The 25,175-nt window shown below is 37.5% G+C and overlaps 1 protein-coding gene across 1 annotated transcript in view; it reads right to left on the reverse strand.

The window, feature by feature from the left end:
* Window positions 1-21,890, reverse strand: part of LOC122806958 — a 157,799-nt gene extending 135,909 nt beyond the window's left edge. The window contains exon 1 of the mRNA XM_044077808.1: window positions 21,770-21,890. Within this exon, the coding sequence (XP_043933743.1) occupies window positions 21,770-21,862 (93 nt within the window). The 5' untranslated portion in view covers window positions 21,863-21,890. The remainder of the gene's footprint in view (window positions 1-21,769) is intronic.
* Window positions 21,891-25,175: the final 3,285 nt, after the last annotated feature.

The following is a 25,175-nucleotide window of genomic DNA, read 5'->3' on the forward strand; positions in this document are numbered from 1 at the left end:
CACCGGAAGAGATAGAAAATTCTAGTGGGGGGGGGGCCTAGTAGTGGGCTTAAAGGGGAGGAGTTTGGTTTTTTTAGCATTCAAGAGTAGACAACGTTTTAAGAACCATGCCTCTACTGTGTGAAATACATTTTGTGTAATTGTTTGTAATTCAGAGATGGTTTTAGCAGAGCAAATAAGTGTGGAATCGTCAGCATATTGTATGCATGTGGTCTGGGGTATAGCTACTTGTAGGTCATTTATGAATAAGGAGAATAAAAGTGGTCCGAGAATAGAGCCTTGGGGGACACCAAGCGAGATTGGCAAGAGAGAAAAGAGTTTGTTATCCCAGAGGACTGCCTGTCTCCTGTTATTGAGGTAGGAAGCAAACCAATGGATAGCCTTGGGTTCTAAGGAAATAGATTCCAGAATTTTTATGAGAAGGGGATGGTTAACCATATCAAAGGCTTTGGACAGGTCAATGAAGAGAGCTGATGATAGAATATTGTTATTACGTTTTTTGTTGATGAAGTCAGTAAAGGATAGGAGTGCAGTGGTAGTACTATGAAATGGTCTAAAACCATGTTGGCAGTTAGTTAGAATGTTGTGTTTAATTAAGTGATCCATTAATTGATAGTGAACACATTTTTCCATTATTTTTGCTAGTGGTGACAGGATTGCTATGGGCCTATAATTAGAGTACTCATTTGAGTTTCCTCCTTTGTGTAAGGGGATGATATAAGAAATTTCCAAATATCAGGGATGGTTTCTTCATTAATAGTTCTGCTTATAAGAATGGATACAGGATAGGCTATTTCATTCACTGTTTTTTGGAGGAATTCAGGTGGAAGCTGGTCAGCAGAGGGGGTGCCAGGTTTAAGTTTTTGGATACATTTTCAGATAAAGGTGGTAGAGATGGGTTGTAATATGAAGGTTGGTAGGTTAGAAGATGAGAGATCAGGGATGCTAGATTTATGAAAGGAAAGGTGAGAGGCCAACGAGTTAATGGTGTCAATAAAGAAGGAATTAAAGTTATTGGCAATTTCATTGGTTGAGATATTGTCCGACTCAGAGGGGGAGGGAGTTGTAGTCTGACCAGGGCGAATAAGTCTATTTAAGTTTTTCCAGAATTTACAGGGGTTATTATGATTTACTTGCTGAAGATTACTATAGTAGTTTTTTTTGTCAGAAAAAGAGCACATGTATGTTTCATATGCAAGGGGCCTATGATCTGAAAACAGCCCAGAATTAATCTTTATCTGTCACTGGTAAAATGTATTTTCTTTGAATGTGGGTTTCAATGCTGTTTCAATGAATGTGAGCTTCAAGGGCAGAGAAGTTTTAATGCTAAGTTTGTTTAGCAGATGTCTTAGTGTTTGTGCTGTAAAATGCAAAATAAAACTTTCAAATGAAGTCCAAATCATCATAGAAGTAAACCAGTATGCACATTAGTGTTTATGGTAAATGGAGTGAAATAGCCAAGTAATGGATCATTGGAATGGCTGCAGGGGGAGGCTCCATTCGACCATGATTTTGTGAGGGGGAAGGTCGGCAAACTTAAAGACAGCCCCAGCTGAGCTATACCTCCCAACTGTCCAGATTTTCAAAATTGAATAGATTTTTGCTTCTTATTTTTGGTTTGTTCCTCATAAAATTTGTGGTTTGCTGGCAAATCATTTAGGAATTAAGTCACTAAATAATGATACACTGAGTTTCAGACTTCATAACCTTCAGAAAAATGCATGCTAAAGTAAGACCTGTTGTTCTATCAACTGTCTCAGTTTATACAAGAGCAATTTTTAGTACTGTTTATATTTTCCCCCAATATATTTGGCCTTGTCCAGATTTATTGCATTAATAGGTTGAGAGGTACATGCAAATAAATTGCTTTATAGAATTAGGCATAGCCAAACCTCTCAACTGTCCCTGATTTTGGCTCAAAATGTTGCTCTTCCCCCTAATAATCCCTCCGCAAAATAGCAATTTTGGAAGAAATCATGGAGGGTTTACAATTAAGAAATAACTGTAATAATCAGAGTTATAGATTACTTTTATTTCAGAAATGCATATAGATTCTTTTATTTTGTCAGCTGCTCAAGTTAGCAGTACAAATATTAAAGTGACCCTTCTTTGACAGGTTCCCAGCTGTATTGTGTGGCTATTTTATATTTTTACATCACATTTTTGGTCCATTTTTCATAAAATTGTGTTTTTCTTTGGCAAATTAGTGACAAATCATTAAAGACTGAAGTTAGAAAATAACGACAGACATTTGAGTTTCAGATTTCATACCATTCAGAAAATTCATACTAATGCAAGACCTATTCTATTATCTTTCTAAGTTTATAAGAGCAATATTTAAAATTTGTCCTTATTTTTGGGCCTTTGTCCCACTTCTTTGTATGGCTTTGTCCAGATTTCTTGCTCTGAGTTTCAGAGGTATGACAAATGTGTCAGGGCCATCACAGTCAGCCAGAGACATTTCAAATTGTGACATACGTGTTGCACCCTACTCCTCCATGTAGTGACTCTGGATGTGTCGAAGCAAGGCAAGGAGTAGTTATGCAGTGTAAATGTGCAGAGTATCCCCCCCATCCAAGGTAGACACAAGAAATAGAGTGGCTTTTCATCTGTCCTTGATTTTTGCAGAATGGTCTGGTTTCTGTCAAATTTTTTGTACTGTTGATTTATGTTTATTACTCAAAGTGCCTGTTGCTCTGTGTTTAAGTAGCAATATTTTAATGAACATCAGGTAAGCTTGGCTGAGATCATTCAAGTAAGCTTTAATAAGCATACTGTTAAAGAATTGCCAACATTGAAAGCCTTTCTGTTGTTGCCATGTAGGGAATACTTAACGATATAATGTATAAGCCTTGGATATTGAAATGCATATGACAGTATTTGTAATAAAGGACAGGATTACATTATTTTAAGAAGCTCATTACACTTGGAGACTTCCAGTCATCTCTGCAGGCTTTACCCGTAAACTAAACAGAATGCCAATTGTGTGGTCCATAACCTGTACAGTAATCCTTTTAAGCAATGTATCTTGAGCTTATTTCTTGTTCTTCTTTTCATTTATTTACTTTGATCATGTTTTCCCCATGAAACAAGTAGATAGTTGTCAGCTAGCAGGTCTTTTTTTGGATAAGAAACATTTTTACAAGTGGGGGCATCAGAGATTTCTACTTTCAGCATGTTACTTGGTACTTTAATAAAGCTGAATATAAATTGTAATTAGAACTGCAGTGCAAGAAGTGGTTTGAGTTGAGTGCTGCTTGTTTTTCTTATACTTGATTTTGACTGGCATTCCATTCATGTATTTAAAAAGTAATTTATTTTTTCATACCTCACAACCTTTTTGTTTCCATCTAGATATTAAGTAAGCTGTCATGCAGCCAATGCATTGAAATATTTTTATTCTTCTACACTTCATTTTGCCTTGATTGGACTCTCATAATGCCAGTTTGGCACCCAGGGCAGTGTATTTAGTTAGTTTTTGTGGTTTTGAGCATAGCTCCTCCCCTTCTAGTTGGCCACACCCCTCCCCATTGACCCCACCCATTCAGCTGTCTCCTGCAGCCCCCCATTGATTTGAAGTCACCAGCCACCATTGATAGCAAGTACTAATAAACCTTAGCACTAGACCCCCCTATACTGTAGAGAAGGACAAGGGTCTCTATTCGACCTTACCAGCCAATCAGTAAAACAGTTCACTGTACCTATCCAGGCAGGTGTACTCTCCAGTCCAACTGGTAAATCTGGGCATTTTGAGGCAATGTTACAATTGCCTCATGTACACATACAACCCTCTCCTCCTTCCACCAAACACTAATACATGCGAGAGATGCAATTATACAGCCAAACTGGAGGCTAAGCTCTCTCAACCCAAGACTGGACCAGGCAGTCAAGAAGAGAAGGGAATTACTTGCATCACGCCACCAGTCTCACATAGACCTATGAAACCAGCACCGGCAAAAAACACACATAAATACACGAAAACATACACGGAGGCTCTAAATAAAAATCTGCAAAAGCAACAGAGACCTTCAAAGCAGACATCCAAGCAAACTTCACCCCCCCAACACAAATCCATGAAACACATACTTCACAAAAACAGTATGCCACACAATCACAGCCCTTAAGGCAAAATAACATACCCAACACACTAGTAATAGGTGACTCTTATAGTCAGGCACACTGACGTCCCACTCACTAGGCTGAACAAGGAGAAGGTTACTGTTAGCTGCCTGCCAGGTGCCAGGATCTGCCACATAATACAAGCACTCAGGTCACTCCAGAACAAGTACAAATATGACTCTATCATTGTCCATGTTGGTGTGAATTTCTTGAGCCGTACCTCCCTGGACTACATGAAAAGAGACATGGAGGAGGTCTCTGATCACATAGCCCAGGCCGGTATGACCCTGACCCTGAGTAGCATCCTGCCCTCACCAAGAATGATACCACGGTATAGAGAAAAAAATTATCAATTTCAACAATTGGCTAAGCTTCTGGTGTCATTCAAAGGGGATTCAGTGTCTGTCAGCCTGGGATGACATGCTCGACAAGCCACACTGCTTCGCTAGAGATGGCTTGCACCTGTCACCCTTAGGATTTTGAATACTGGCCAAGGCTCTTGCCACCCCCATAGTGCCTTTTTTAGGCAAGGCTCAAAAGACAAACCCACCGCCGTAAATAGCACAAGTAGCAAAAAACTGAGGGCACAAGTAGCAAAAAACTGAGGGTAATGCTACTCAATGCCAGAAGTCTAAACCTCAAAATGCCCACACTCGAGGCACTCCTCAGTATGGAGAAAATTGATATATTTGCAGTAACAGAAACCTGGTTTAAGGCTCCAGAGAGCACCCCAACACTACCAGGCTACAACTCATACCATACATTTCGGCCACAAAACCTGGACCGAAATACAAAAGGCGGGGGAGCATCCATATTCATCAAGGATACCCACACCTCCAGGTTAGTGGCACAGCACGATGCTTCAGAGATCATCCACATGCAACTAACAACGGGCAAAACTGCTATTCAAATTATAGCTTGCTACAGATCACCCACCATGTCCCAGGACCCCCACTCCACATTCCTGGAAACACTGGGAAACATAAAGGTCCTACCAAACACCCTGATATTGGGTGATTTCAATTACCCAAACATTAATTGGGAGACCTACTCAAGTACAAACTCCCTTGCCCAACATTTCCTAGAATTTATGAACTCAAACGCCCTGGATCAACTGGTCAACACTCCCACCAGAGGTGACAACATATTTGACCTGGTCATCACCAACATGGTCAACCGGTGTTCCACACTGGAGGTCAACCCCTTGCTGGTTAGATCTGACCATAAACTAATCACTCTGGATATCCACATTCTGCCACCATCCCGGTCAAAGAAATCACCATGAAAAACTTTTCAAAAGCAAACTTCACGTTACTTAAGACAGAGGTGGGAAGTTTCAAAGCCCCCATGCTAAAGGATAACGCTGTCCAAGCTGCAAAATTCTTTAATAATGCACTCTACGGGCACCTACAAGAATGCATGGATCATGCTATCCCAAACAAAACCAAGACTCACTTCTCCAAGAAAAGGAAACCAGTCTGGTGGACCCCTGCCATAAACAAGCTATACAATAGAAGGAGGAAACTAGTCCAGAAAAGAGTAAAATCCCAAGAAGGGAAGACATCCCTGATCAGTATCAGCAAGAAACTACGTCCCCTCATAAAATCATCCAAGGCTAGCTTTGAAAGAAAAATTGCCATGGACTCCAAAGATAACCACAAGGCATTCTTTAGCTATGTCAAAAATCTAAGTAGGAATTCTCAGATCTGCTCGGAGTTAGTGCAGAATGGCACAAAATACACTGAACCAACTGATATAGCCAACATCCCCCCTCTCACCCCCAAAAGGGCCCATAACTATACCAGAAGAATGTAGTGCCCCTGAAATCACAGACACTCAGGTTAAAACAGCCCTCTCCAAAGCCAAAAATACAGCATCAATAGGACTGGATGGTGTCCCAGGCTGTGCCCTACATGAGCTCAAAGATGAACTAACCCCTTACCTAAACACACTATTTAAACTCAGCCTCTCCACAGGCTACATGCCCACAGAGTGGTGCACAGCAATGGTTATTCCACTCCACAAAGGTGGAGCCACAACAGACCCTGGAAACTATTGCCCTATAAGCCTGACTAGCTTGGTCTGCAAAGCTATGGAGCACATCATCATGGATCTCATTAACAGATACACTGGAAACCTCCAAACACTGAACTCTACCCAGTTCGGCTTTGTTAAGGGCAGATCATGTCTCCTAAACCTGGTGAACTTCTTTGAGACAGTTACCAAGGCTATAGATGAGGGAAAGGTGGTTCACACAGCTTACCTACACCTCGCAAAGGCCCTCAACACCATTCCCCACTCAGGTATTATAGACAAGCTCACCAGCCTGAACATAAACCCCTACATCACGAGATGGGTTGCCAACTGGCTCACAGACAGAACCCACATGGTAAGAGTTGCGGGAGCTAGGTCTGACTCTAAACCAGTTACAAGTGGCGTTCCCCAGGGCTCAGCCCTAGGACCCCTCCTGTTTGGCATATACTTCGCAGAAGTACAGGCAAGCACAGGAGGACTATGACTGACCAAGTTTGCAGACGACTGCAAACTAGGGGCTATAATTGACTCTCCGGCTGACACGGACATCCTCCAAAAGGGTCTCACTGAGACAGATACCTGGTGTCAAAACCATGGCCTCAAGCTAAATGCCAAAAAGTGCATAGTCATACCTTTGGAAAAAAACAAAGTACCCACAAACTACCACATAGGGGGTAGCCCCCTAAATACGGAAGACATAATAAGGGATCTGGGGACCCAAGTAGATAGTGACCTCTCCTTTGATAATCACATTGCCAAAGTGGTTGGAAAATCCTTCTATGTGGCCCACCTAATCACAAAAGGGTTTGCATCCAGATCGAAAGAGGTCATTGGGCCCCTATATGCATCACTCATCAGGCCCATCATAGATAACAATGCCCCATTTGGGATGTAGCTTACAAGACACCTGCAACAACCTGAAAGACCACAGAAGTACCTCACCAAGAGGATCACTGGCCTCAAGCAGATGCCCTATGCAGCTCGACTGAAGAAACTCCAGCTGTACTCGGTTGCATACCGCCTACTCAGAGGTGATCTCTGCCTGACATACAAGGCCATGTCCAACCCAGAATTGATGGACATGCTCCACCTAAAGTAAACCATATCCCCTCGAGCCACACGTTCCAGGGATCTAAACCTCACCACAATAATAAATAGGACGTGCTGGAGGGATAGATTCCTGTCCCAGAGATTTCCCATGCTCTGGAACAAGATTCCAATCTACATTAGGCAGAGCTCCTTGCTAACCCTCTTCAAGAGAAACCTTGATGAGTGGATGGGAAACAGAATGTTTACCCCAGGGATCACTTCAATGGGTCTGCTGGACAGAGGCACAGGGAACTAATCTAAGGGGGTGGCGAAAGCCAACACATTCCGGTTAGGCTTATAAATGCCTTCGGGCAGATAGCCTAGTACCTACCTATGAACCTAAACTGCAGAATCTGTAATATCAATATAAAAGCCAGGTGGTCACATCTATATAGGTGGTCACAGCCAGTCATAACCCACTGTACTATAGCTCTGTCAGTGCAACTACTTTTAAACATTTCTTGAGTCATGCTAAGCACCTCTGACATTAGCAAAATCAAAAATACCTACACAGGCTATCTTTTAGTAGCTATTCTTAAATATAGTGCTGTTTGCTAAAATCAAAATAGCACTAGGGCTCCTGTTAAAATTAGCACTTGGCAAGAGAAGCAGAGAGAATTGTTAAATGAGTTGTGTGATGTTTGGGTACGGGTTAGGTAAAGGTCCTTTGGTCAGCTGTCCCTATGTGAAGTATACCAGTGCAGTTAGAGGCTAATGGATGGGCATTTGTTTTACTGGTATAAAATCTTGTTGGCTACATTTATTTAAGTGAGGTCAAAGACATTTGGCAGATCTACCAGTTGAGTTTCTGAAGGGCTAAGCAGTGATGGGTTTTGTGTTTAATAGTTGCACTGACCTTAGGTAGTCTACTGTAGCACAAAGGTTTGGCAAGCTGACTGGGTTGTTGGTTGATAAACATGAATGAGCCATAGACAAGGCTAGCAAGAGATAAACACTTGCCATGGATTTACTTCCAATTTGTGTTAAGAACGGTTTGACTCTCTACAGAAGACCATGATTTTGATGATGTTTTTAACATCTTGTGGTATATGATAGTCAAATTTCAGATTATTACTAATTACACCAAGTAGTTTTGAACAAGGGACTAGTTCAGGTTTCCAGTGATGACAGAAAAGTTATTATTGCTGTCTTGAGATTTAGGGAGAATAATAGAAGCTTGGTGTTTTTGGCATTTAGCAGGAGCTGAGAGTTCTGTAGCCATTTTGAACTGAAGAGAAAGATTATTGCATTAAAGCCTACAGTTCAGCTAGAGTTGAAGCTGAGCAGATGAGAGTGGGATCATTTCCATAGTGACTTAGAGTAGCAAGTTTGGCAGCTCTGGCTGATTCATTTGTGACTAAGTTAAAGAGAAGTGGACCTAAAGTGGATCCTTGAGAAAAACTTCTATTCACTGGTAGAAAGGCTGATCGGGCAGTTTGCCACATAATGCTTTGAGTTCTGTTAAAGAAGATGCTGAAAGCCTTATACTTGTGCAGTACCACACTTTGAAAGCATCGTATTGTACATATTCTGAATACTTAACTTTTTTCAGCCTGGGACAATGAAAATAATCTCAAGCCAGGTCATCTAATTAAACTTGCTGAGGTGGCACATGAAGGTGTGCTCAAGTTAGCCAAAGGCATTAAAACACTACATCTGAGTGTGAGGAGATTATGTTACAAAATTCAAGAAGTATAAACATGGCTTGAGCCAAACATTACAGCTGTATCATAACCTTGATTAAAGCTATTCTCCCAAAGAAGTGAAATTACTGTCCCAGACAGTACTCCAGTGACAGAAAAGGTTGCAGCGACAACAGGAGAAGGAGTAACCAAACTTCTTCATCAGATATTTACATCTAGATGAATGAGCTCCAAACTTCTGAGACCCCAGGCAGTGAAACTGATCATTACTGTTCAAATTAGTGCTTAAAATTCTACTAATATAAAACATGTTTATCTGAGTCTGGAAGCAGAAAGAATGTCGAAGTGTTATCATTTCATGGTTTGAAGAATATTTCAAGATTTAAATTGCATTGTTAGGGGACTTTTAATTCCATGTTAAACTCTATATAACCAGAAAAGAATAAATTATTTCATGTCACTTTGTTGTGCATGGGTCATTAGTGTCCTCCCTGGGAGCTGTCAAGACAGGTATACAGATGTTATTAGACTGGATATTAACGAGGACTGTAACTTCATCGCCTTTGGTACATTGGCCAACCATTTCAAAGACAGTCAGTGAACATTTACTATGTGGTAATATAACCCTTTTAACGTCCTTGTTTAAATTCAAGTGCATAAGAAATTTTGATAAACAGCCAGACAAATGGATAGAGAACTGTACTACATAGACTCGATAACATCTTCAATATTCCAGAACTAAATGCTGCCTTATGCCTTTTCAGTGTTCTGCTGCTCAACACATTGAATGCATGTATATCTGTAGTCATGTAAAGCAGGGTACCTTGTGTCTTCCTTATAACCAAAAAGGAATTAGCATAGAAATATATAAAAAATAGAGAAGATACACCACAAAAATCTATACTGTGCTATTAGAAATAAGTACCATTCTCAAATGAGGCAAACAAAGCAATATTGGTATAATGCTCTATAACATTATACCTCAAACAACCCACCAAAATACTGGAAAACCACAAAAATATGTCTGGGAAAGGAGCTCACCAGAAATGACAACCCATCAATAATAAGCTCACAACTTGGATATAGCTACACATCAAGAAATATTTCTCTTCAGTAATAGAACTAGTGAAAAATACGCCTTTGCAGTATGTAATTAGTAAAACATACTTGCAAGACTTTATGATGAAAACCAGACAGATTAAACATTATGTCTATGCCTCTGTTACAACTTACCACCTACAAATGCAAGGAAAATTCCATACATTCCCACTAACAGTAGACAGACTCGACTTTACAAGAAAGTATGTTGTACCTGATAAATGAAGGCAGAGTAAAACTGTATTGGTTCTTAAAGGAAACAATACACAGAAGGTTGAAAACAACTGACTTAAAAACACAGTAAGCCCAATTAATCGGTTACAGAAAGAGTGATCAATCTACAAAACACTGGCACCTAGTATCTTGTAAAAACATTTTATCTCATTTATAACATGGATTCAGAGCTGGTCACAATGCAACCACAGCTACAGTAAAACCTATTGAATATGTGTCAGTGACAAAATGTTGCTGTTTTTTTCTAGACTATTTCAGAGCCTTTGATATGGATGAGCTTGATTTTGCAATGTCTCAAAACTGTATGAGTGCAGTACGCTGCTTCAGTAGTTACCTTTCGGATCACAATGAAACAATATATTTTAAAATTTGATCTTGGTGCCATTTATTGTGAAATCAGACACACAACAAGGGCCAATACATGGCCCTTTACTGTTTTCAGTGTTAACTGGTAATATATCATTGCACTCTGGAGGACGTACTCTTGTATAGTAGGCTGACAAGTGCACATTGTTAAATCATCACCCAGGTACTGAGTAAAACCTTAGTTCTGATGTCCTTGTGTATTGCTTGAATCACAGCAGACTGCTACTAAGAAAAAGACAATGTTTATGTACAGCAACCAAGTTAGAAACAGCAGTGATTCAACAACTCAGAACTCAACCAGCACCTTTCTGGACCTATCGAAGTAGTTGTTGGAAATACTTGGGTCTTGTTACTAGTTAAATATTCAGCTTCAGTACACATTTGGATACATCACTTAAGGAAATAAACTAGAGCTTAAAAAGGTATACATAAAATAAAAAGCCTACTATCATCAGAAATGTATTGCATGTTGACTAGAGCTCTCCTAATGCCAAAATTAACATATCATTCTTTCATTATAGGGACCCAGAAGGAATGCTTACTGACATAAAAAAATATATATATATATATATATAAAATTTGTTCTGTTTACTGTAGGAATCACAAAAGCATTGCATCACTTTGCTGTATTAATCAAACTAGGATGGAGGAGCATTTAAAATAAGATTATGCAACATCAGTTTTCTTTTAGACAAACACTTCCATACTGAAATTCCTCTCTTAACCTCCAAAACCTAGTATTCTGGCTGAAAATAGCATAATCATACCAGAAAACATGTCTAAAACACTCACAAAATAGGTAATAGGCCACTGAGTCATATTCCTTCTACTTGCTATAAAAAGCATAGAACAGACAAGGCATATAGGTAGTCTGGGTTTAATTTAGCTGCAGTGCACAACTGTACTAACATATCCCTTTGCAAAAATGTGCAGTCATTAGAAAATATAGAATTATGACTAAATACTCCATTCAGACTTTATTATACCTTTAAAATATAGTTGCACATTACTCTCACATACAATGCACATTTGAAATTGTACATGTCCATTGACTACTAATGATGTTAATAATAATTGAGCCATAGCTATTAGAAATGTGAACATTTCTTATGATGTATGAGATAATAACACTTCACAAAATTATAGTGTTGTGACTGTATTCAGAGTGGATCATGACAGACGTAAAAAGCCATTTGCTGAACATGCTCTCCACAAATGTAACAATACAGATGATTATACAATAGAGAAACTGTATGCTTAGTGCTTTTAATAACAGACTTTGGATTAACTGAAAACTATATTGTATGCATACCATTGTAGACAAAGGCATCATCTTCATGCCCTACTTAACATGTCATCATATCTTTGTGTAATTGAACTGTTTACAAGTATTATCTGCTGTATTATCTATGCTTCATTTGTCACAAACTGGTCACCCCAGATCCCCTCTTAAAGAGACTGGCAAGCAGCCCAGCAGGGCTAACCCAATTAACAAGATAGATAAATAGATTAGAATATAGGTAGACAAAATTGAATGGGCTTTTTTAGCCCAGTGGACCTTCCCAGTAAACAAATGTCAATAAATAAATAAATAAGCTGAGGTATTGGTTCACCATAACAATGCATATTTGTTACTAAAATAGATTATTGTAATGGTGAGCAGTATAATCATTGAGGTGTACAAGCACAAGAATTGCACAAAAAGTATAATGGTTATATTCTGTCTTCAAATAAAGTGATTCAGATTGCAATATATATATATATATATATATATATATATATATATATATATATATATAATATTTATAATTTGTACATAGCTCTGACATTTTTATCAAAAATGAGGATACTATGAAGGGGAGAGAAGATAGAAGGTGTTAGAAATGAGTTGAAGAAAGCAGAAATATGCATTAATTACAGGTAGAAAGAGAATGAGAGGCAGAGTTATAATTAATGAAGTATTAAATGGGGATAATTATGTAGGGAAGACTGGAAGATTGTATGTTCTGGTTTATAGAGTGTTATGTGATGTGATGTGATAAGAAGTGAAAGTGCTAAGATTGCCATCAGGGCCAGTATTAGCATTTTGGTGGCCTCAGCAAATTTTAAGTTGTGAATTTCTGGACACTTCAAGCACATGTTTTTGTCTGTCACTTCCACCCTTCCTAAGCAACCTTTTAATTCATGCTGCACAGTTTTAGGCATAGTACACACAGACTGACCTGTAGCTACAATGCTCTTAAATTATGACAGGCCTGTGTACCACATTGTGCTGGCCTATCTCACAGAAGGACCTTCACAGTTACTGTCATTTTTAATTTCTCCAAGTCTTTTGGGTTTTACCATGACGGGAATAGACCCCACTCCTAAGTCAAAGTACGATTAAAGTTCATGAAATTAGTATTGTTTCACTCTTTGATGTTAGACAATAGTGCTCTTCGCAGCACCTGCAATGTGCCCAGTAATGATTCCTTCTGTAATTTGTATGGTGTTACAGAAACTGGTAACATATCTAAATATGATTGTAAATTCTTTTTTATAAGACCAGTTGCTCCTACTACTACTGGAACTGTCTGGGTATCTTTCTTCCACATAGCCCTCGTTTCTGCCTGCAGACCAACGTATTTTATGATTTTGTGTCTGTCTGTACGCAAGACACTGTAGTCACTGGGTGTGGCAATTTCAATGATCAATGCTACTTTTGTCTTCTTTTCATGAACCACTATATCCGGTTTTCTAGCATCTATCTTTTGAACTGTTGGTATTGGGTGATCCCATGTGATATAAACTTCATCATTTTCTATGATTCTTTGGGGCTCATGTTTCCAATGTTTTTTAGCCACTTCGATACCATAATGTTTGCACAATCTCCAGTGTAACAGTCTCGCCACATTATTATGCCTTTCAGTGTACAGTCACTCTGCCATTAGTGCGTCGCAGCCAGTAACAAGGTGTGTGACTGTTTCTAATTCAGTTTTGCAAACCCTACATATATCTGTTTCTCCCATATGTTCAATGGATGTAATCCGCTGTCTTGGGCTGCCAATATTAACCTTTCATTTCTTGATGTGAATTCACCTCTCCTTAACCATTCCTGTGTTCATTCTTGATCAACATGAGGCTCTTCCAGAAGTTTTCTATACTTGCAACTATATTTATGTTTTTTCCACATTTCTTGCCTTCTCAACTGGTCCTTCACCTTATATTCTTTCTTTTGTTTTTTAGCATATTCAGTTGCTGCCTGATTTTTATCCACTTCTGGTTTGATTACCATTCCTGCTTGATGTCGATATGCTTCTGCTAAATTAAGCAGAGATGTCATCTTAGATTTATTCTCCTCATGTTTCAAAACTTTCGCCACATTTGGATCTTGTGAGGTCAGTAGATATGTGTGAAGTCCCACGACTGCAGATTTATACATGTAATCAATTTCAAGTAGGCCCATACCTCTTTCAGAACAGGGAATATATAATCTTGGTATGCACTGATTTTTATAAATCATTTGGTGAGCATGAAGCATCCTTCTTGTTTTAATATCCAATCAATCCAACACTTTTTGGGGCCAGTCAATCACTCCAAAACTATAAGTTAGGACAGGAAGAGCAAATTGATTTATGGCTTGGATCTTGTTCCTAAATGTCAATGCTGTTTTCAGGATCAATTGAAGTCTTCTAAAGTATTCCTTACTAAGTTTTATTCACATTTGTTCATGTTTATTGCTGATTCTTCATCAATTCCCGAGTATTTATACACTCCCTCTTGCTCAAGTTCTTTCACATCATATTCCTGTTCCAGACTGATATCTTCCTGGTGCTGCAGTTTTCCTTTTTAAAGGTTGCTTTTGTACATTTATCAAGGCTGAATGACATTCCAATATCATCTGAAAAAGTTTTGACAACCTGCAGCTGTACTTTCAGTTCCTCATCTGATGAGCTATACAGTTTTAAATCATCAACACTGAGAAGATGAGAAGTCACTAGACGTTGTTTTCTAGAAGCCAAATTTTAGCCATGACCTAAGCTGTTAAGTAAACAGCTTAATGGATTAATGGCAAGGCATGTAGATGCAATGATGATACATTATGACAACCCTATGTACAGGGCTGAACTTAGATGCCTACTGTTTCACTCTCCCTCAACCCATTCACACACACACACACACACACACACACACACACACACACACACACACACACACACACACACATCACACATCATCCTGTGTTCCCTCTATTTTCCCCCAACCTAGGATCCCCAAGCCATGCCCATTACATTTTTCTTTCTTTTCTCACATTTTGCCTTACTCTTCAGCTTTTTCAAGAAGCCAAAACATTCTATATGTGCTGAAGTACATATACATTTTTTTTCTTTTTATGCAACACTTTCATCCAATGATGGCATGAACAGAAATTATGATTAAGGAAATAAATTCAGTGTTGCTGTTCAATTTTACTTTTTCTTGCATCCTTTCAACATACCTTACTTGGCCAAGACAGCATACTAATAAACATTTAAAAAATAACTCAATTATGTTGGGGCCTGCAGAAGCTGTAGGGGTATAGATGCTCTGAGCTGGATATTTGCCAACCTTTTAATCCAGTGGTGGCCCGAGCAAAAACCATGATTAAGAAAATAATTTCACTCTTATTTGTTTCTTTCAGTGAAGACATAAGTTGTGCCCAAGGCTTAATGTCTCACTATAAACTAACAAGACAAGACAATTGTTGTGAGGATACACAAATCCACCCCCCCCCCCAAAAAAAATGACAGCCACTGCCTATGCATACCCCTGATGTTAGACTGAGATGAAAGCAGAGGATGAAATGGCCACAGTCATAAGTTTCATGTGATTGCTGTCATATATATACATAGCATACCTCCTCACTCTAAACCCCTAACCTCCAAAGGCAGCAACCTGTATACATGCCTGATGTATGACTGTGAGGAAAGTGAAAAAATAATGATTTCTGTAATTTATTCCACTTGCTGCTCCTAGACAGTATAGTGCCCCGATGCGAGGTGTAGTAACCTTATTTACATATCTCTGAGGTCGATTAAAAAAATGAAAGAAATGACCAGATTGTCCCCAGCTCTATCACAAGCTGTAATGACCTCCTGTATATATCTTTAAGGTTTGATTGTGATGAAAACTAAAGAAGTAATGACCACCCCACCCCACATACACTACCTACAACAACCTTCTGTTCACACCTCTGAGCAGGGCTGGTTTTAGAATAGGTGGGGTTGAGGGCAGAGGCCCCACTAAGTCCATGTCAAAATCCAGTTAAACAGTCTGGGGTGTAGGGGCCTCCAGACTCCTAGAAGCTCAGTGTTTGAATGTTCAGTGATGTATTCTATGCCTTATTTTTGAAATGTAATCACTTGTTAACTGCATTTTTTTATTGCTGCTTAGAAGAGTTATGTATGTGTCTGGCATTATTGTCTGTATGTCCAGATAAAAATCAGTGATATTTTTTGCATACACACACTGCATGTTTACCTTACATGAAAATGGAAAAATTCCATTTCTACTGCTGCATGTTTTTGAGGTGCAGAAGGAAACCTGAGCATGTGGATTGACATGTACATAGATAAGGAGGGCATGCAGCCTCCACATAGAAAAAAAAACAAGAGTCAACAACTCAACCAGAGCAAATTACTGTGAAAGGCAAAGCTACAAACTGTGTCACAATGGCAATGTACAGTTGCTTCCACACGCATGCTCTTCCTACCAAACCATCAAATATAACCACCTATCATGCATAAGATCTATATTTGTGATAGTAAGTGAATGAAAATATGGCCAGCTTGTTACTCTTAAATACAGTGCAACCACACACCCCCGCACACACTCAAGCATAATAGCAATGCTGATGATGTTTGTGCTAGAAAGTGGAAGAAATTATAGCCAGCTTGTTACTTTTACACAGCAACACACACACACACACACACACACACACACACACACACACACACACACACACACACACACACACACACACACACACACACACACACACACACCTGTGCGTGCATGCACACGCACAAACATAAGCCATAGCAATACTAGTTTTACACTGATTTCAGCAAATAGCAGTGCACTGTGGAACAATAGCACTGCCGTGCCAGGCTGTGACTGTTGTTTAGCGGTCATTGGTCAGCAGCAGGAATAAGTCACCTTTAATTACCTCACTGAGGAGTAATGCATATTTGTCACTGTTCCGGATTTTGCTCTAACCCTCATAAAAAAGTTTGATTTGCTGGTAAATCATTCAGGATTATAGATCAGTAAATTCAAACATCTGACTTTCATACTTCTTATTGTCCAAAAAATGCATGTTGATCCAAAATGTGTTATTCTATTAACTTTTTAAGTGCATTAGAGTAATATTTAAAAAGTGTTGCTGATTTTTAGCCTTTATTCTGCTATAATTTTTGGTTTTGTCATAAATTCTTGAGCAAAGAAGTTGAAAGTTATAGTTTCTAGTGTTCTACCAATATTTATAAAACTCCCTAAAACAGAAAGCCATCGTTGAAAATCAAGAGCATCAACTCTTCTTAAAATCCAAGGTTAGCACTGAGATTGATCAGTCTAGGTTGCTGATTTTTAGCGCTTACTTTGTTCATGTTCATTCACTGATTAATGGTTTTATCCTAACCAGAGCATATCACTATCCTGTTTCAGATAAAGCATGTAACTGAAAAATGAATAATCTGTTTTTTCCTCCTCACAATTCTCCAACCAGAAGCAGCTTTTGAGAGGCCCCCACACAGTCAAGGATGATAAGGGAGGGACACTGCAGCTACAGGTACTGCAGGTACCTAAAGCTGGCAATGATGTTAGTTTTAGTGGAAAGAATGCCCACCAGCAGGATTTAACCAAGTCAAGTACACTATGTCACTGGTAAAACATTTAATGAAATTCTGAAGCCTGTTATTGAAAAAATAATTGTTATAATAACTGGAGGTATCTTTGAATTTTAAAGGACATATAACTGAGTTATTATTATCTAACTGGTTTATTAAGTACACAATATTGCCATACAAACTTTTGTTGATTTGGCAACCTGTTACAAAGTATCAAAATAAGATAACTTATTGTGGTTGGGGGCCCCCATCGATTGCAGTGTTCACTGACGCCTAAAACCAACTATGATTGCTATGCAATTTGTTAAGCTTGGGACTAGCATAATTTGCAGTTTCTAGTAAGTAGGATTTTAGTTTAGATAGGAATTCTGCATAGTTTCTGAGATTTTTATATGGGGTGGAATGGATTCCTGGATTTTTGAACCCAATATTGAAAAGCAGTGGTTCCTGCAACATATATATATTTTCTCAATGCAGGGCAAGAATTTGTGGGCATGTTCAGGGTGCGCTCATAGGTTATAGTTTTTTTCTCTTATTGTGAGCATATCTGTGAAGTCTAGAAATGAGTTTTGCTTAAGGAGTATAATAAAAAGAAGATAACCAAGAAGGAGTACAGCTTTATTGGTTGACACCCACTTTGCTTTACTTAGGAGTAAGCAATGAATTTCATTTTGGGTAGCATGTATTATGAACCAGCAAATCATATTTGATGTTATTTGAAGAAGTTTTAGATTTTTTTTGAAGGATGAGGCAATTATGGGATGTTATTATTCTAACTGTGCTAGCAGGATTCCTTTGACTATTGCCTCTGGCAGCTGGGGATAGAAAACATGAATTTTTCAAGCTCAGAAAAAAAGGTTTTGGATTTTAGTTCTGATGTGTTTTATGTGGATTTGGAATTTGAGATTCTGACCTAACCATAGCCTGAGATACCTAAATTAATGTGTTGTTTCTTGGTATTATAAAATAATAATAATAATAATAATGATGATGATGATGATGATGATGATGATGATGATGATGATGATGATGATGACGACGACGACGACGATCATCATCATCATCATCATCATCATCATCATCATCATCATCATCATCAATTATTATTATTATTATTATTAGCCAGTCTGGAGAAAACAAATTAGGTTTCTTACTGCTTCTGAAGATCATTGCTTTGGTTTTGGACAAGTTAAGAATAAGTTTTCTGCTGCCCATCCAATTTGCAACAATTTTCAGAATGTTTTTATAGATTCTGATCTTGGGCCTGTCCTATAAATATCCATGGCATATATATAGGATAAAATGGGGATATGGGAATGGAATAGGGGTGTTTGTTAACATATAAGTATAAGAAAAGGGGGATAAGATGAATTCCTGAGGCACGCATTTAGGCAGAGCAGCTGGATTTAGATATGCTTGGTTCTACTACAATTGTAAATTTGTTGCTGGCGAGAAAGTTTTGGTACCACTGTGTTGCATTACGTTTTAGGCCACTTGCTAGCATGGAGACATTTTGTTGGTCAACCAGAAATAAATCTTTTGTGAGGACTGTGAAAACAACACCAGTCAGCTGACATTTCCTCTTTATCATTTAAAATGTCATTAGTTATGGTCCAAAGGGTTATCACTGTACTACACCCAGGCCACTATCCATTCTGTTGAACTTAGATATTTTTAGTAAGTTGTGAATAGGTTAACTTTTTCAGGATTTTATCAAGAGTTGGGAGTAAGTGCATTAGTCTGAATTACAAGGGAGACTTGGGTTTGGATGTATCTGGGATGGGTTTATTAAGATGTTTTCCAAGATATCTGAAAATGAGTTGTGAGATAAGGTAGGCTATAAATGTGCTCAACAAAGGGAATGACATAATCAAAACAGATTTAATGATCTAAGGGTGTAAGTTGCCAGCTTCAAGGTGTGTGTCTATGAGTATTTTTTCTAGGAGGTTTTCTTCCTCATTAGTTTTAATTTTTCTGAAATAAAATGATGAGATAAATTCTGGAGGGGTTGGATGTGGAGAAGGAATAATGGTTGTGAAACACGAGAGAGAAGGTAGGTGGTTAAATTCTTTGAGCAACTCATCAGTAAAAAATGAGGACTTGTCTGACTAAATATTTTTGGTTACAACTGGATACCTCTTGAATGTCCAGATTTCTGCCTCATATTTTTGGTCTGTTCCTCATAAAATGTGTGGTTTTCTGGCAAATCATTGGACTGAAGTCACTAAATAATGACAAACATTTGAGTTACAAACCTCAAGTCCTTCATGAAATGAATGCTAACATAAAATGTGTTGTTCTAGCAGCTTACTAAGTTTATAAGAGCAAATAATTAAAATCTGTCCCTGAATTTAGACTTACATCCCCCCAAAACTTTTGGCTTTGTCTAGATTTCTTATTGTAACAGGTTGAGAGGTATGTGTGGTTAGGATATTATTTTTTGTTATTCCTGTTAGATGTTAAACTTGTTTATAAACATGATACAGAAAGGATTGCTGTTTTTCACTAAAGTTAGCTTTAAACCTTTTTATGGATTTTTTAGCCAGGTTGTAAAGAGTTATAAATCTCTGTCTGGAGTCATTAGACTTGATTGCTTTCCAGCTGCACCAATCTTCATCTCTGGGATTTAGTAGTCAAGTTCTTTAGTCATTCATTTGTTTTGTCTAATTTATAGGACATAATACATAACTGTATGCCATACATAAGGCTGTCTGTGTCATCACTCACCTCTCTCATAGATGCCCCATCTGTGTCCACTGTGGCTGACCATCCCTATCTAGAACGAATTAGCACTTTTCCCTCTTACATAGATACTATTCCATAAGCATGCTTATCATTTATTTTTACATGATTACTCCTTGGTACCCTCTTGATCGTCCAACAACACTCCTCGTTAACTGCATAAAACATATGGTTAATTTATTTTGCTACCTATTGACTCCTTTTTTTTAACCTTCACCAATCAGGACTGTACCTTTCCATAGAGCTTTTGCTCAGTTAATTTTGAAGCACCTTCTACTACCTAGTATGAACATCCCTTAGTTCTCTCATACCTCTGAGTTTTTCCTTGCTCAAATGTTTACAGCTTGTATTCTGTCTTTTCTCTAGATACTTTCACCACCAGATTCAAGGTGAAATTACCAATAGGCATGCACAAATAGAGATAAAGCCTTCCGTTTTATGCACTGTTAGAATCATAGAAATGAATGGATAATATTAGTTCTCATTTAGGATTTGAAATCCGGACCCCCAGCACATTATGCTAGTGTCACCAGATTTAAGATGAGACACTACAATGAGTTCACAAGTATTTACACGATTGCCATGTCTTCCTCTATGTTCTGTTCATAAATTGTTTAGCAATACATTCTTCAGTCTGCTCCATTAGCTCTGCTTTCCTTTGATCATATTACATATACTCTAAGGATTACACATTCAAATGATTGCCTTTTTAAGTTGTAAACAGCAGTTTGTTCTGCTTGGTTTTGTTAATTTGTTGCATTAATTACTCAGCAGTCACTGCTGCAGATTATCATATCAATATATGTATCGTATCGGTATCAGAGTATGTATTTGGTCACTTTCAATGATTATATTCACAAGTACTTTATTTCCTGCTCAAACTTTTTATTTTTGTATATGTATTTTTGTTACATATTTTAATTATATGTATTATCTCATCACTTGTGTCTTGATATCTTCTCATTCATTAAAATGTCGTAGACTTTATGTGCTTACTTTCAACATGTGTGCATGTATGTGTGTCTGTGTGGCTACTGTACCCTAGTACCCTAGAGAGCTTATAAAAACTATTACAAATGTTTTGACTAAATCTAGTATGATCATGGGATTTAAAAATTCATTGCACTACTAAACTTTAAGAATATATATTTTCTGTAACTTAGTTTGTTTGGCAGAATCTGACATGAACATCATGGTTCAGAAATTAAGAATATTTGGAAAGCTACTGAAGCCTGACTATAGGATCAGAGCAAAATAGCTAAAAATTTGAAATACTAATTATTTGTGCAGCTCCAGAATTGTAAATGTTGGTAAGAGATACTAATTAATTGTAATCATAATAAACCACTAGCATTGCTACAATTGGAACTACAGTGTAAATTATGATTGTAGCAATTTTGGTGTGGTTCACATGAGTGTTTCCAGGAATCCTTTATGAACAAAACTGCAATGCATTCCATTATACGCCATGTTTACACTCTTTGTTAGCAGTTGCCAAAGATTAGAACACTGAAAGACATGCAGCTAAATCCACATCTCATAGCATTTCTTATACTCTAAATAATAAGCATATGGTACCTTTCTCCTGTGCATCTCATAATGTGTCACGTCCCATTTCTTCTTCAAGTACTTGTTTGTTGCAGGAGTGTGAGGTTGATATGCACGATGCATACTGTTACACTGTTAACTGGCCATAGAAATTCATCTCTCACAAATACAGAACATGAAAGTTAGGAAGATGCAAACAGAGACAGATGATCTGTTCTTAGCCTGCTTGCAATGTGAAAACTGGGAATCCAATGCTTTCTGGGTCCTAAACACCACCTACTTAAAGTTCAGTTAATTACTAAAAGAAAAAAAAAGTTATAAACTTTTGTGTTTTTATAAATACCTATTTAATTTATTTCTAAGTTTTATGTTCAGGCAATTTTAGTTGGTTAAAGATCTGCAAATGCATTCATAAGAAAAAAAGACGTACATTTCCATTAAAGAATGTTCAGTTAGCATTCAATACAATTACTGGCTTGATACAGAGCAAATAACTTGATAAGAGGGAGACAAAGAGAGGGGCACACACTCTGCTAAAAAGTTACACAAACAGTAAACTTTGTAGACTATCATATAAACCCTGAATTCAGAAACTGCTCTAAGATGTTTGTTAAACAGCTAAAGCTGTATTTCATAACAGTTGTTGACCCTAAGAAACTTCATATTATTCTGGAAAGCGTCAGTGTAATCTTAAAAAAGGAAAAAGAAAAACAACAAAGTGAACCTCCTATTTGTTGGCTGATGGTACTAGATAATCTAAATCCAGAATAACATTGGCTGCATTTTTGCTCAAACTGAATTCTTATTAATACTGACTCTAGCCCTCCACCTTCAGAAAATAATGATTTTCCCCAACACTTTATTTTCAGTAAGAGCTCATACAAACAAACAAGCAAGCAAGGAAACTGAGTCAAACTTCTGCTCAAAAACTCCCACACCTTTGCTCTCCAGAAGCCACTCCAGATTCATAAAGATAAATAAAGATTTCATGTTAGCACTCCTATTTCACATAATTAACTTGTGTTTTGTATCAAATGATCCCCTAAAAATGTAGCAATAAACAACTATTATACCCAGTGTTATCATTGCTCTCGAAGCAGTATTTTATTTTCTTAAATGATAAGCCATAAAGCCATGCCAGCAGTCAATGCACATAATTATATTAAATGAAAAGTTAAATCACATGATTTTGTAACCAAGCTTTATGAAAATGTAGTGACATTTTCCAAATGCATGAAATACATTCAACCAAATGTGCAAACATGCATACAAGATGACTATTTCATACAGCATTGCACCTGAGTTTTGATGGCAGGCTCTAATTTCGTAAAGATTATCATTTTGAGCCATTTGTAGACAGCTAGCTTTTTAAGAAGAAATTTGTGAATAAAATAGTTGTACAAAATGCCAAAAAGATGGGTTCAGGCATTCTATTCAGTAATTTCTGACACTGCATTTGCTAGGTTGAAGAAACTTCAGCAGTTTGCTGAAAAAAAAAACTTGCACCTATAATGTTTATGCTTGTCATTTGAAGGTATTTTTGCGTGAGACAGGTCATTTGCTGTAGATAGTAACAACTACTTCTCTATAAATATATAGGTGAATTTCTAAAAATGATGCTTCCTTAACCTTTTTACTTATTTTATTAACTATTCATAACTGTTTTCAAGTCATATTTGTTACCTTCAACGTATTATATTTTATCCTTTGTTTTCTTTGTGTTGTCTATATTCTTTGTTTTATGTACTTTGTACCCCCTGACTAAGACTGAACTTGACTCAAGGAAACTAGTGCTGTATTCTGATAAACAAATTGAAATTAATAAATAAAATAAATAATTTATTTAAACAGTATTTTAAGAATAAAGGTATGCTGGGGTCTGCATACAGCTACTAACAGGAATGTATAATTAAGTTTCCTTACTAGAGATGCGCTCATACCCTGTGTGACCTAGAAGCTATGTAGTTTCTCATCAAGTCTAAACAGCTTTTATTATACTTCATTAAAGACTATAAAAAAGAAATGAGAAAGCAGTGTAGGAAGTTATTCATCATTTAATAGCTCTTCTGTAATGTACTAAAATGTGAATATCATGGACATGAAATTCAAATTAAAATATTGACTTAGAAAATACAACAGCTCCCTTTTAATTTTTTTTTTTTTTTTTTTTTGTAAATCCTGTATGTAAACTGTTTTTTTTTTTAATGCATTCTCAGAGCTTTTCTCCCCTGGCCTCCACTGAAAATGGGCCTTGTTGACCCAGTGGACTTCCCCGGCAATCAAACTGGAAATAAATAAATAATGACAGCTGTCTAATTAATGTTAATAGTTATCAGGTGCTTCACACTAAACAGACATAATATAATTGGATGATACTAATACTTTGAATAAAATACCCTTCTCTCTCACTTTTTCTGTCTGTTTTTTTTTTTACTGCACTGGTCAGAGTGTGTGTGTGTGTGTGTGTGTGTGTGTGTGTGTGTGTGTGTGTGTGTGTGTGTGTGTGTGCGTGTGTGTGTGTGTGTGTGTGTTGGGGAGTATGTTCTTTACTTATACACAGCAACAGATACTGTGAAGCATCGGATCAAGTGTCTGTTGCCACAACAAACTTGTACTATAGTTGGCTTTGTGCTCTAATGAGTTTCCAAGGTACTCCATTAATAATTACTGTGTTCTTGCTAGTAACGCACCTAAAATTGTAAACTAGTATAAAAATATTGACAGTACTAAAAAAATAGCTCTTAGAAGAAAAATAAAATGTGCTTTAGTTGTTAGTACACAGAAGATTCTGTGGAAAGAGGGGTTATGGCAGCTGCAGACTGCTACACCTGCAGATGGGAAGCATCCTGTCAGTGATGCTGTGCAGCTCTCAGGCTGCCAAGTACTCAGTGAGGCAGCCTGTCTCATGGGTAAGGCTGAGGGTCATTAGTGGTCCATGTGAACCAGGACAGCACTTAAGTAGTGAATGTAATTGTAACATTATATTATAGCAGCCTAGCATTACATATATCTAACCACACATTAGCACTTAATTTGCAAAGTTCAGATAGATAATTACTGGTTTTCTTGTTATAAACAGGAATAAATCAAATGTTAAGCAAAGAAAAAAAAACAAACAATAAAAAATGCAGTCTAAATGTAACTCCATAACAGATTCATTTAGTCCTGTATATGTCTGGTGTGTTTAAATGTGTTGCATTTTGTGTATTACAACATTACACCTCCCAACATTCTTACTTCACTTGCATCTCTTTGATTCTCTGACTTCTATCTACCTCCCACTTCCACAGTTGAAGTTAACACTTTCCAAGTATTATTAACAAAATAGCGCATAATGCCTTGCCTACTCACAAGTACAAGCTGAATATGCACTGTCTTTACAGTACTAAAAATGGTTTAACAATGTACAGTGCACCCCACAATTAAGCATGCACTT

The sequence above is a fragment of the Protopterus annectens genome, chromosome 7.part0 (genome assembly GCF_019279795.1).
Source record: "Protopterus annectens isolate FY-2018-M chromosome 7.part0, PAN1.0, whole genome shotgun sequence".
Taxonomy (NCBI): domain Eukaryota; kingdom Metazoa; phylum Chordata; order Ceratodontiformes; family Protopteridae; genus Protopterus; species Protopterus annectens.